This window comes from Cetorhinus maximus, chromosome 11 (genome assembly GCF_964194155.1).
Source record: "Cetorhinus maximus chromosome 11, sCetMax3.hap1.1, whole genome shotgun sequence".
In the NCBI taxonomy this organism is placed as follows: domain Eukaryota; kingdom Metazoa; phylum Chordata; class Chondrichthyes; order Lamniformes; family Cetorhinidae; genus Cetorhinus; species Cetorhinus maximus.
In genome coordinates this window covers 30,958,657-30,971,397 of record NC_135889.1, presented here as the reverse complement: position 1 = coordinate 30,971,397, position 12,741 = coordinate 30,958,657, and the positions used below count along the sequence as shown (strand labels likewise).

The 12,741-nt window shown below is 41.6% G+C and overlaps 1 protein-coding gene across 3 annotated transcripts in view; it reads left to right on the top strand.

The window, feature by feature from the left end:
• Positions 1–12,741, top strand: part of pikfyve (phosphoinositide kinase, FYVE finger containing) — a 173,703-nt gene that overhangs the window by 150,002 nt on the left and 10,960 nt on the right. For all 3 annotated transcript variants that reach the window (XM_078551727.1, XM_078551726.1, XM_078551725.1), the window contains 3 exons: positions 1,741–1,917; positions 3,557–3,660; positions 9,818–9,946. In XM_078551727.1, the coding sequence (XP_078407853.1) occupies positions 1,741–1,917; positions 3,557–3,660; positions 9,818–9,946 (410 nt within the window). The remainder of the gene's footprint in view (positions 1–1,740; positions 1,918–3,556; positions 3,661–9,817; positions 9,947–12,741) is intronic.

The window sequence follows — 12,741 nt, the reverse complement described above, 5'->3', positions numbered from 1 at the left end:
AAAAAATTGTAAGTGAAAGAATAACATTTTAAATGTACCTGGTAGTACAACAACTGGTTAGCAACAGTTTGGACTTTGTTGACTCCATGAAGTGTTTGCAAACTTCAGTTGAAGCATTGCTATCTTGCAGTTCAATGTGACACCACCTTTCATGCAGAGAATTTATATTAAATGTAATTTTATCTTCCTAGAATTGATCCAAAGTGGCTGCTTGAAATATACTTCAAAATTATTAGTTTCACTGGCTCAAACTCTTAATTGAGACCTCTGCAAAAGTATTTTTAATTCCCTCTGTTTATTTATTTAAATCTTTCATGGGATCTGAGTGTCGGTGGCTAGGCCAGCATTGCCTATTCCTAATTCCCTTGAGGAGGTGGTGGAGAGCCATTTTCTTGAACCACTGTAGGTACACCCACAGTGCTGCTGGGAAGGGAGTTCCAGGATTTTGATCCATGGCAGTGAAAGAATGGCATAGCTCCAAGTTAGGCTGATGTGTGGCTTGGAGGTGAACATGCAGGTGGTGGTGTTCCCTTGCAACTGCTGCCCTTGTTCTTCTAGGTGGTTGAGATTGCAGGTTTGAAAGGTGCTGTTGAAGGAGCCTTGGTGAGTTGCTAGATTGCATCTTACAGAAGACACACACTACTGCCACTGTGCATTGATGGTGGAGGGAATAAATGTTGAAGGTGGTAGATGGGGTACCAATCAAGCAGGTTGCTTTGACCTGGATGGTGTGGAGCATCTTGACTGTTGTTGGAGCTGCACTCATCCAGGCAAGTGGAGAATAATCTATCACACTCATAATTTATACCTTGTAAATGGTGGATAAGCCTTTTGGGGAGTCATGCTGTGAGTTCCTCACCTCAGAATTCCCAGCCCCTGACCTGCTCTTGTAGCCACAGTATTTATATGGTTAGCCCAGTTCAGTTTCTGGTCTGTGGTAACCCCCAGGATATTGATAGTAGGGAATTCAGCAATGGTATTGCCATTGAGTGTCAAGAGGAGATGCTTAGGTTCTCTCTTGTTGAAGGCAGTCATTGCCTGGCACTTATGTGGCACACATGTTACTTGCCACTTCTCAGCCCTAGCCTGAATATTATCCAGGTCTTGCCTTATATTGGCATGGATTGCTTCACTATCTCAGGAGTTGTGAATGGTGCTGAACATTGCGCATTCATCAGCGAACATCCCCCACTTCTGACCTTGTGATGGAAGGAAGATCGTCTATGAAACAGCTAAAGAAGGTTGGACCTAGAACATTACCCTGAGGAAATCCTGCAGCAATGTTCTGGGACTGAGATGATTGGCCTCCAATAATCACAACCGTCTTCTTTTGTGCTCTGTATGACACCAACTAGTAGAGAGCTTTCCCTCTGATTCCCATTGATTTCAATTTTGCCAGGGCACCTTGATGCCAGACTCCATCAAATGCTGCCTTGATGTCAAGGGCAGCCACTGTCACCATCCCTCGTGAGTTCAGCTTTTTTGTCCATGTAGGACCAAGGCTGTAATGAGGTCAGGTGCTATGTGACCCTGGCAGAACCCAAAGTGTGCATCAGTGAGAAGGCCATTGCTATGTAATTACCACTGAAGAGCACTGTCGATGACAGTGATGTGTGAGTGCATTAGTCTTTGGCCAGACAGAAAACAAAACCATCCAGTACTTTACAAATCTGACAGCAATTGCCAGTAACCAAGGTGACTGTGTGTTTATAACAATATTTCTTTAACTGCTTTGTACAGAATTTTCAGATGCCAATGCGAAGTTTTACTGTCGAATTTATTATGCTGAAGAATTCCACAAAATGCGAGAAGTGATTTTGGCAAGCAGTGAAGATGATTTCATCCGATCTCTCTCTCACTGTGTGCCATGGCAAGCCCGAGGAGGCAAATCAGGAGCAGCTTTTTATGCTACAGAAGGTAAAATAATTTGCTGATTCAGTAAAGTGATAAAGATTCAATAAGACATTTTTAATGAAACATTGTAAATATTTAGTAAATCAATTACTGGTACACTACAAAGTACTTGTGCTGAACTTTGTACCTGGAGAGTGTAACAAAAGTACACTCCAGATAAATATAAATTAGTAACAAATGACAAGTTTGTATTTAATCCCAAAGGTTGAACAATGGCTGATTTTTACAAAACTGGAAGTTGACAAGAGTACAAAGCGCTCTAAATTTCAGAGATCCCTGGGATTTCATAGTTAATAGGCAAAAAATATAGTAGCTATAAACTGAGAACTTTTTTAAAATTTAGAAAATTTCCTGGTTTAATTTTGCATTAATTTTAAAGATTCAATAGAAATATAAATTGCATTTATCTAGCATCCTTCCTGTCCTCAGGATGAACTAAAGTTTCTCCTGTTAATTTAACCACATTTTGAAGTGTAGTAGCTACTGTGTCTAATGCAGGTAAATGCAGAAGCCAATTTGTGTATAGCAAGGTCCCACAAATAGCAAATGAGATCAGTAACTATCTAATTTGTTTTGGTGATGTTTGCTCAGGAAGGAATGTTTATCAAGATGTTAAGCAAAGACCCTGCTACTTAAATAGCACAGTGCAATCTTTTGCAATGAAGTATTTCATTTGAAAGATTGTGTAAAACAATTGTACCTAATTATATTGATAATTGGTGAAAAATGTCCACGTCCTATGCATTCATAGAATTGAGGATGTTGGGTGGAGGAGGAGGAATTCAAAATGTTTGTAATATATTTAGAAGCGAATAAATTTGTGGAATAGCATGGAAAGGGAGGTTGCATATTACATATTGCACAGAATTTACAGCACATAAGCAGGTCATTCGGCCCTTCTGGTGCATGCCGATCCATACGTGCCTCCACCTGCCCTGTTTCATTTAGCTCTATCAGCATAACCTCTATTTCTTTCCATCTTACAATTAAGAGGTTTCTATGCTTTTGTATGCTCAAATGTTTTGTAGATTTTTAAAGCTTCGGCTAATTTTTATTTTTGAAGCATACTTGATTTTAAAAATCATTGTAAATGCTGGCAGTACTGTCATTTTGGCATTTCCATGATGTGATGTTGTGTATCATACAATGCTAAAAATGGCAGTTGGCCCTTCCAGAATGGAGAAATTATGACCATCCACCCCTGTTCATTCACCGCCACTATGACCACCACAGAAAGTATATCTGCAGTTAACTTCACCTTTAATTCAGATTGAGAACAATTACACTGGAAAAACAGGTTGATAAGCCATTATCCTTCTAGTGACATGTCATCAAGAGGAGTCATATTGCCTTGCAGTCATTTTAAGTGATTATTATTTAGGTAAGACCTAATTGATGGTCATGTTAATTATGTTGAAGCAAAACAAGTGAAACCGCAGGACTCTGCATTTTTGTTATGTTCTACTTTAATTGAAAATGCGGTTGAAATATTGCTTTAGGACCTTGTAACTTTGTTGAAAAATCTTGCTGTATTTTCTAGAGGAATTTATTTCAGTTGTGAGGTGCTTTACCTTGACTTCAAGGTGCGGAAAAATATCTTTTGCGTAACTTTTATCATTTTTAAACGTTTAATCTTTTCTAGATGACCGCTTTATTCTGAAGCAGATGCCTCGCCTGGAAGTCCAGTCATTCCTGGATTTTGCTCCTCATTATTTTAATTATATTACAACTGCTGTTCAGCAAAAGGTAAGTGAAGTTTGGGGCGGGGTGGATGTTTCACATTTTCCTGCTAATTCTGTTTCTCGTGTTTAAAGCTTTGAAGCCATGTCATAACAAGAAATCAGGGCATCAGGTTTGTTATGGTCAATGGGCTGTTAACCTCCGGGAACTTCACAATCAAGCCTTGGATTTTTTCTTGTAGTTCTGATTAGATTGGGAATGTCAGAGTTTGTTTATCTGTGGTTCTAATCTCCATTTATTGCCCTACTATCATTTTTGGGATGCTAGATGCACAACTGTACTACATAATGTTCTTTCAAATTATTACATTGCTAGTGCTTAAAGAGTAATGCTGAAGTAGTTTAATGTTGGTTCATAGAGACTTATCCGGACAGTTTGAGCATCTGAGCTTCACCAACTTGGAGAGCTGTAGATGCAGGCAGTTGCTTGTCTGCAGAGGGAAAATTAGAGGTTTAGCTATGGTGGGAAACTGTTGCACTCCTCCCAGCATCTACTGACATATAGTACGCCAGAGGGCAGATTATTAATGCCTTTCTCACATCAAGAATGTTGAAATAAAAGAATTTTAGACAAATGGAAATTTAACTTTGGGGAGGGTGGGGGTGAAGAAATAGTCATTTTCAACTAAAGAAATAGTAATATAAATAGTGCTGGAAATACTCAGCAGCTCCAGCAGTGGAGAGAGAAACAGTAAACGTTTCAAGTTGAATGTGATTCCTGGTCAGAACTGAAGGAAGGTAGAAAGGTGATGGGTCATCACATCATCGAAAGTGGAGAGTGGGAGGACAAACAAAAGGGAAGGTCTGGGATAGGGTGGAGGGTGGGAGTGATTAAATGACGAAGATGTCATGGGACAAAAGGCAAAGGGCATGGTAATAGTTATAGTAAAGCATTTGTCAGTGTGAGTGTGAGTGCCAGAATAATGAACAGCTCTGTCCTAAAGCAAGATCAAAATGAGAGACAGTCCATGGTCTGAAATTGTTGAACTCAATGTTGAGTCCAGAAATAGTAAATTAGCCATCCAATAGTTCAAAGCTGCAACCTTGACCAATTGTCTGTATGCAGTATCACCAAGACAAGTGCACCACCTGGTGGAGGTGTGCGTGGACTTGGTCCGTTTCACTCTGAACTGAAAACAATTTGGGGAAATAGATTAAACCAATAAAAATGGCTAAAATGTATGCAGAAGCTAATTGTACTACTGTGTACTACTCTTTCCAATCTTATTTTTCCAGTGATTGCAACTTCACAATTTCCAAAACAATTTATCTTATTCCCCATAGATTGGAAGATACCAAATGTAACACAACTATTTAAAATAGAAGGGAGAGAGAAAAAGGGGAGGACAATTAGCCTGACCTTAGTAATACTGCTAGTCTATTATTAGGGACGTGGTAACAGGGTGCTTAGAAATTTACAATATGATTAGGCAGAGTCAGCACAATTTTATGAGGGGGAAATTGTGTTTGGCAAATCTATTAGGATTTTTTTAGGGCGCAGGTTTATATTTAGAAATTTAGAAGACATTCAATACATTGCCACAAGAGATTGTTGCATAAGATTAGGGCTCATGGGATTGTGGGCAATATATTAGCCTAGATTGAGGATTGGTTAATGAACAGAAAACAGTCAGAATAAAGGGATCATTTCTGAGTTGGCAGGTTGGAAGTTGTGGGTGCTGCAAGGCTCGGTGCTTGGATCTTGGCTATGTACAATATGTATCAATGAATTAGATGAGGGGGCCTGAATGAAATGTATCCAAGTTTGTTGTTGATACAAAGCTAGGTGTACAAGTCAGCTGAGGATAACTCAAAGGGTGCAGAGGGATATAGACCGGTTAAGTGAGTGTGCAAGAAGGTGACAAGATGGATGGAGTACAAAGATAAAAGCAAAGAACTGCGGATGCTGGAAATCCAAAACAAAAACAAAAATACCTGGAAAAACTCAGCAGGTCTGGCAGCATCGGTGGAGAAGAGTACAGTCGACGTTTCGAGTCCTCATGACCCTTCAACAGAACTCCCCTTTCCTATTTTTACTTAGTTCTGTTGAAGGGCCATGAGGACTCGAAACATCAACTGTGCTCTTCTCCACCGATGCTGCCAGACCTGCTGAGTTTTTCCAGGTATTTCTGTTTTTGTTTTTGTTTTTGTTTTGGATGGAGTACAATGTGGACAATTGCGAAATTGTGCATTTTGGTCAGGAAAATAAAAAAACAAAGTAGTTTTTAAAAAGCAAGAGATGAGTAAATGTTAGTGTGCAGAGGTACTTGGATGTTTTCATACACAAATCATAAAGTTAATATGGTGGTACAGCAAACAACTAGAAAGGCAAGTTATATGTTTGGCTCTATTGCAAGCAGATTGGTGTACAAGAGTAAGGCAGTCTTGCTGCAATTAAATAGAGTTTTGGTGATACCACACCTGGAGAACTGTATACGGTTAGTTCTCCTTACCCAAGGAAGAACATACTTACCTTTAGAGGTGTGCAATGAATGTTCACAAGATTAATTGCTGGGATGATAGGGCTGACCTATGAGGAGAGGTTGAGTAGAATGCGAGTTCAGTATTCTTTGTAGTTCAGTAAAATGAGAGGTGATCTCCTTAAAACATACAAGATTTTGAGCAGGTTTGTCAGCTAGCAGGCTGTTTCCCATGGCCAGTATTGCTAGAACTGGAAATAGCCTATAGATAAAGGGTTGACCACTTAGAACTGAGATGAGGAGAACTCTCTTCGCTCAGTGTGGTGAATCTTTGGAATACTGAATGCCATCAGTCTGTGGATGCTCAGTTGTTGAGAATATTCAAGAGAGATCAAAATATTTTTGGGCACTAAGGGAATCATGTGATTTAGGGGATAAGGTGGGAAAGTGGAATTGCTGTAGATCTTTCATTTTATTGAATGGTGGAGGAGGTTTAAAAGGTCTTATGGCTGACTCCTATTTCTTATGCCTTTATGTTAAGGGGCATTCACTACTACTGTGGGGAAGGGTTTAAACTAGACCTGCAGGGGGATGGGAACCTGAGTGAGGAGACACAGGAGGGGGAATCAAAGGGAACGAAAGACAAAAGTAGAGAGCAAAAGTGGAAGGCAGAGGAAACAAAGGCTAGCAGCAAATAGGGCCATAGTACAACAAAAATGTGTAAAAATGTTAAAAAGACAAGTCTAAAGGCATTGTATCAGAATGCACGGAGCATTCACAATAAGGTTGATGAATTAACAGTGCAAATAGATGTAAGCAGGTACGATATGATTGTGATTATGGAGAATTGGCTGCAGGGTGACCAAGGCTGGGACTGAATATCCAAGGGTGCTCTATATTTAGAAAGGACAGGCAAAAAGGAAAAGGAGGCGGGGTGGCATTGTCAATTAAAGGGGTGAAATCCATGCAATAGTGAGAGAGGATATTGGCTTGGAAAATCTAGATGTAGAATCAGTCTGGGTGGAGCTAAGAAGCAAAAAGGGTCAGAAAGCATTGTCAGGAGTTGTCTACAGGCCTCCAAACAGTAGTAATAAGGTAGGGGATGGCATTAAACAGTAAATTAGAGATGCAAGTAACATGGGTGCTACAGTAATCATAGGTGACTTTAATCTACAAGTAGACTGGGCAAGCCAAATTAGCAATAATACTATGGTGGATGAATTCCTGGAGTGTACGAGATTTGTTTTAGACAAGTACGATGAGGAACCAACTAGGGAACCAGCTACCCTAGATTTGGTATTGTGCAATGAGAAGGGGTTAATTAATAATCTTGTTGTGGTGGTCCTTTAGGGAACAGTGGCCATAACATGATAGAACTCTTCATTAGGATGGAAAGTGAAGTAGTCTGATCTGAAACTTGGGTCTTAAATCTTAAAGGAAACTACGAAGGTATGAGGCGTGAGTTGGCTAAGATCGATTGGGTAACTTCATTAAAAGGCATGTCGGTGGATAGGCAATGGCTAATATTTAAGGAATGACTGTATGCATCGCAACAGTTATACTTTCTTTTCTGACACAAAACACAACAGGAAAAGCGGCCCAACCAGGGCTAACAATAAATTAAGAATAGTACCAGATCCAAAGTGGAGTCATATAAAGTTGCTAGAAAAAGTAGCAAGCCCGAGGATTTGGGAGCAGCAAAGGAGGACCAAGAGATTGATTAAGAGTGGAAAAATAGAGTATGAGAGTAAACTTGCAATGAACATAAAAACTGACTGTAAAAGCTTCTGTAAGTATGTAAAAAGAAAAAGATTAGTGAAGACAAATGTAGGTCCCTTACAGTCTGAAACAGGAGAATTTATAATAGAGAACAAGGAAATGGCAGTGCAATTAAGCAACTACTTTAAGTCTGGCTTCATGGCGGAAGACACAAATAACTTCCCAGAAATGCAAGCTAACAAAGGGTCTAGTGAGAAGGAGGAATTGAAGGAAATTAGTATTGCAGAAAAAGTAGTGCTGGAGAAATTAATAGGACTGAAAGCCAGTAAATCCCCAGGGCCTGATGATCTACATCCCAAGGGACGAAAGGAGATGGCCATGGAAATAGAGGGTGTGTTGGTTGTCATCTTCCAAGATTCTGTAGATTCTGCAACAGCCCTGGCAGATTGGAGGGTGTCAAATGTAACCCTACCATTTAAAAAAGGAGAGAGAGAGAAAACGGGGAATTAGAGACCGGTTAGCCTAACATCATAGGGAAATGCTAGAATCTATTATAAAGGATGTGATAATAGGACACTTATAAAATATCAGTGGGATTAGACAGAGTCAACATGGATTTATGAAAGAGAAATCATGTTTGACAAACCTACTGGAGTTTTTTGAGGTCATAACTGGCAGAATTGATAAGGGAAAACCAGTGGATGTGGTGTATTTGGATTTTCAGAAAGCTTTTGATAAAGTCCCACATAAGAGGTTAGTGTGCAAATTTAAAGCATATGGGATTTTGGGTAATATGTTGGCATGAATTGAGAATTGGTTAGCAGACAGGAAACAGAGAGTAGGAATAAATGGGTCTTTTTCAGAGTGGCAGGTGGTGACTAGTGGGGTACCACAGGGAACAGTGCTTGGGCCTCAGCTATTCACAAGATATATCAATGAGTTGGATGAGGGGACCAAATGTAATATTTCCAAGTTTGCTGATGACATAAAACTTGACGGGAATGTGAGTGGTGAGGAATGAGTTAAAAGACTTCACGGTGATTTAGACAAATTCAGTGGGCTGAATTATCCCCCCGTTGGGGGGGAAGTTGATGGGCGAGTGCGTGCGGGCGTGCTTCTGATCAGCACCCCCGATTGGAGGTGCAGCGCCATTTTACGTGGGCAGGCCAATTAAGGCCCGCCCAGCGTGACGTCCGCAGGGAAGCGCTGTGCGCTCCCTGTTCAGGGGGGGGGATTCCTAAAATCGAGAGTGCGCTCTTTCGCGCAGGCGCACGAAAGAGCACACTCATCTCCCTGAGGCTAAATGCAGCCTCAGGGAGATGGGCTATAAATGTGAAAAAGCTCAAAATAGAAAAATATAATTTCCCTAACATGTCCCCTCACGTGACAATGTCACATGAGTTGGGACATGTTCATAATTTCCAAAAAAACTTTATTAAAATTTTTAAAACCCCACATGAAACCTCATCCCGCCTGTGGATGAGGTTTCATGTTTTTTCTAGTTCCTGCCGAGGCCTTAAGGTTGGACGGGCAGGTCCACTAATTACTTTAATTGCTCTGTCAACGGCCTCAATTGTATAACGTATAAAATTCTGACAGGGATGGACAGACTGGATGCAGGGATGTTTCCTCTGGCTGTGGGGTCTAGAACAAGGGGTCACAGGATATGGGGTAGGCCATTTGGGACTGATCTGAGGCGAAACTTCCTCACTCAGAGGCTGGTGAACCTGTGGAATTCTCTACCACAGAAGGCTGTGGAGGCCAAGTCACTGAATATATTTAAGGAGGAAATAGATTTCTGGACTCTAAATGCCTCAAGGGGCATAGGGAGAGAGCGGGAGTATGGCGTTGAGATAGAGGATCAGCCATGATCGTATTGAACGGAAGAGCAGGCTGGAAGGGCCGGATGACCTACTTCTGCTCCTATTTTCTATGTTTTCTATATTTAATGTATCAAATTACTTGCTTTAAATTGGGTATTCAAATTATATGTTTATTTTCTTTCCTCCCTAAAATACTACACAGAGACCTACAGCATTGGCAAAAATTCTAGGGGTGTATCGAATAGGCTACAAAAACTCTCAGAATAATACAGAGAAGAAACTTGATCTTTTGGTTATGGAGAATCTCTTTTATGGGAGAAAAATGGCTCAGGTATGTGGCATGAGCAGTTGCTTATAATTTGAATTTACATATGGTTTCTAATTTAAAATGATTTCATAAAACTGGGTAATATACTGGGATATAGAATCTTCGGGCGAGACAGGGGAGGGGGTAAAAGAGGAGGCGGCATCATTGCATTATTAGTTAAGGAGTCAGTTACTGCAGTAAGGAGAGATGATATCTTGGAGGGGGCATCGAATGAAGCTTTGTGGGTAGAGTTTAGGAATAAAAAAGGGGCAGCCACATTGTTACGTGTTTATTATAGACCCCCAGATAGTCAGCGGGAAATTGAGGAGCAAATATGTGCACAATTTGCGGAGGTGTGTAAAAACAATAACAATAGGATAATTATATTAGGTGATTTCAACTTTCCCAACATTAATTGGGACAGACAGTGTTAAGGGCTTGGATGGAGTGGATTTCTAGAAATGTGTACAAGAGAACTTTTTAGGTCAACATGTAGAGGGTCCAACAAGGGACGGTGCAGTGCTGGACCTAATTCTGGGGAATGAAGCCGGACAGGTGGCTGAGGTGGTGGTGGGGAAGCATTTTAGTGATAGCAACCACAACATGGTACAATTTAAGCTTGTTATGGACAAAGAAATATTCAAGTTGCAAAAAAATGTTTTGGATTGGGGGAGAGTGGATTTTAGTAAAATAAGGCAGGATCTGGCCAAGGTAGACTGGGAACAGCTACTTGTGGGGAAATCTACAAAGGAGCAGGCGGTGGGGGGGCATTCAAAAAGGAAATGGGGAGGGTACAGGCTCAACATGTTCCCTCTAGGGTGATAGGAAGGAGTAACAAGCCCAGAGAACCATGGATGACCAGAGATATTCAGGATACAATGAGAAGGAAAAGAGAGGCTTTTAGCAGGTACAAGGGGAGCAAATCAGCAGAGGCATTAGTGGAGTACAAAGTGCAGGGTGGAGCTTAAGAAAGCAATTAGGAGAGCAAAGAGGGGATATAAGAGAGTTCTGGCTGGTAAAAGTGGGGAAAATCCTAAGATATTCTATAAGTATATCAATGAGAAGAGGATAACCACGGAAAGAGTGGGGCCCATTAGGGACCAAAGAGGTAATCTATGGGTGGAGCCAGAGGACATCGGTAGAGTGTTGAACGAATACTTCACATCCGTCCTCACCCAAGAGAATGAGGATGAAGGTATCGAACTCGGGGAGGGAGACTGCGAGGTTCTTGAGCAAATTGATATAGGGAGTGACAAGGTATCGGAAGTGTTGGCAGGCTTAAAAGTGGATAAATCTCAAGGTCTGGATGATTTGTGTCCCAGACTGCTGAGGGAGGCAAGGGAGGAGATCGCAGGGGCTCTGACCCAAATTTTTAATTCCTCTCTGGCCACGAGGGAGGTGCCAGAGGACTGGAGAACAGCTAATGTGGTTCCGCTATTTAAGAAGGGTTGTAGAGATAAGCCAGAGAACTACAGGCCAGTGAGTCTCACGTCAGTGGTAGGGAAACTATTGGAGAAAATTCTGAAGGAGAGAATCTATCTCCACTTGGAGAGGCAAAGTTTGATCAGGGATAGTCAGCATGGGCTTTGTCAGAGGGAGGTCATGCCTAACAAATTTGATTGAATTTTTTGAGGAGGTGACCAGGTGTGTAGATGAGGGTAGTGCAGTTGATGTAGTTTATATGGATTTCAGCAAAGCCTTTGACAAGGTCCCACATGGGAGACTTATAAAGAAGGCAAATGCACATGGGATACAGGGTAATTTGATAAGGTGGATTCAAAATTGGCGTAGTTGTAGGAGACAGAGGGTGATGACAGAAGGATGCTTTAGTGACAGGAAGCCAGTGTCCAGTGGTGTACCACAGGGACCTGTGCTGGGTCCCCTATTATTCGTCATTTATATAAACGACATAGATGACTATGTGGGGGGTAGGATTAGTAAGTTTGCGGGTGACACAAAGATTGGCCGGGTGGTTAATAGTGAGGTTGAGTGTCTTGGACTACAGGACGATATAGATGGGATGGTCAAATGGGCAGATAAATGGCAGATGGAATTTAACCCTGAAAAGTGTGAGGTGATACACTTTGGAAGGAATAATTTGACAAGGAAGTATTCAATGAACGGCATGACACTAGGAAGTTCTGAGGAACAAAGGGACCTTGGCGTGTATGTCCATAGATCTCTGAAGGCGGAGGGGCATGTTAGTGGGGTGGTGAAAAAGGCACATGGGACACTTGCCTTTATCAATCGAGGCATAGATTACAAAAGTAGGGAGATCATGATGGAGTTGTATAGAACCTTGGTGAGGCCACAGCTGGAGTATGTGTGCAGTTCTGGTCACCACATTATAGGAAGGATGTGATTGCACTGGAGGGGTTGCAGAGGAGATTCACCAGGATGTTGCCTGGGATGAAACATTTAAGTTATGAAGACGGTGGATAGACTTGGGTTGTTTTCGTTGGAGCAGAGAAGACTGAGGGGTGACCTGATCAAGGTGTACAAGATTGAGGGGCATGGACAGGGTGGATAAGGGAGCAGCTGTTCCCCTTAGTTGAAGGGTCAGTCACGAGGGGACTTAAATTCAAGGTGAGGGGCAGGAGGTTTAAGGGTGATGTGAGGAAAATCTTTTTTACCCAGAGGGTGGTGACGGTCTGGAATGCGCTGCCTGGGAGGGTGGTGGAGACGGGTTGCCTCACATCCTTTAAAAAGTACCTGGATGAGCACTTGGCACGTCATAACATTCAAGGCTATGGGCCAAGTGCTGGTAAATGGGATTAGGTAGGTAGGTCAGGTGTTTCTCACGCATCGGTGCAGACTCG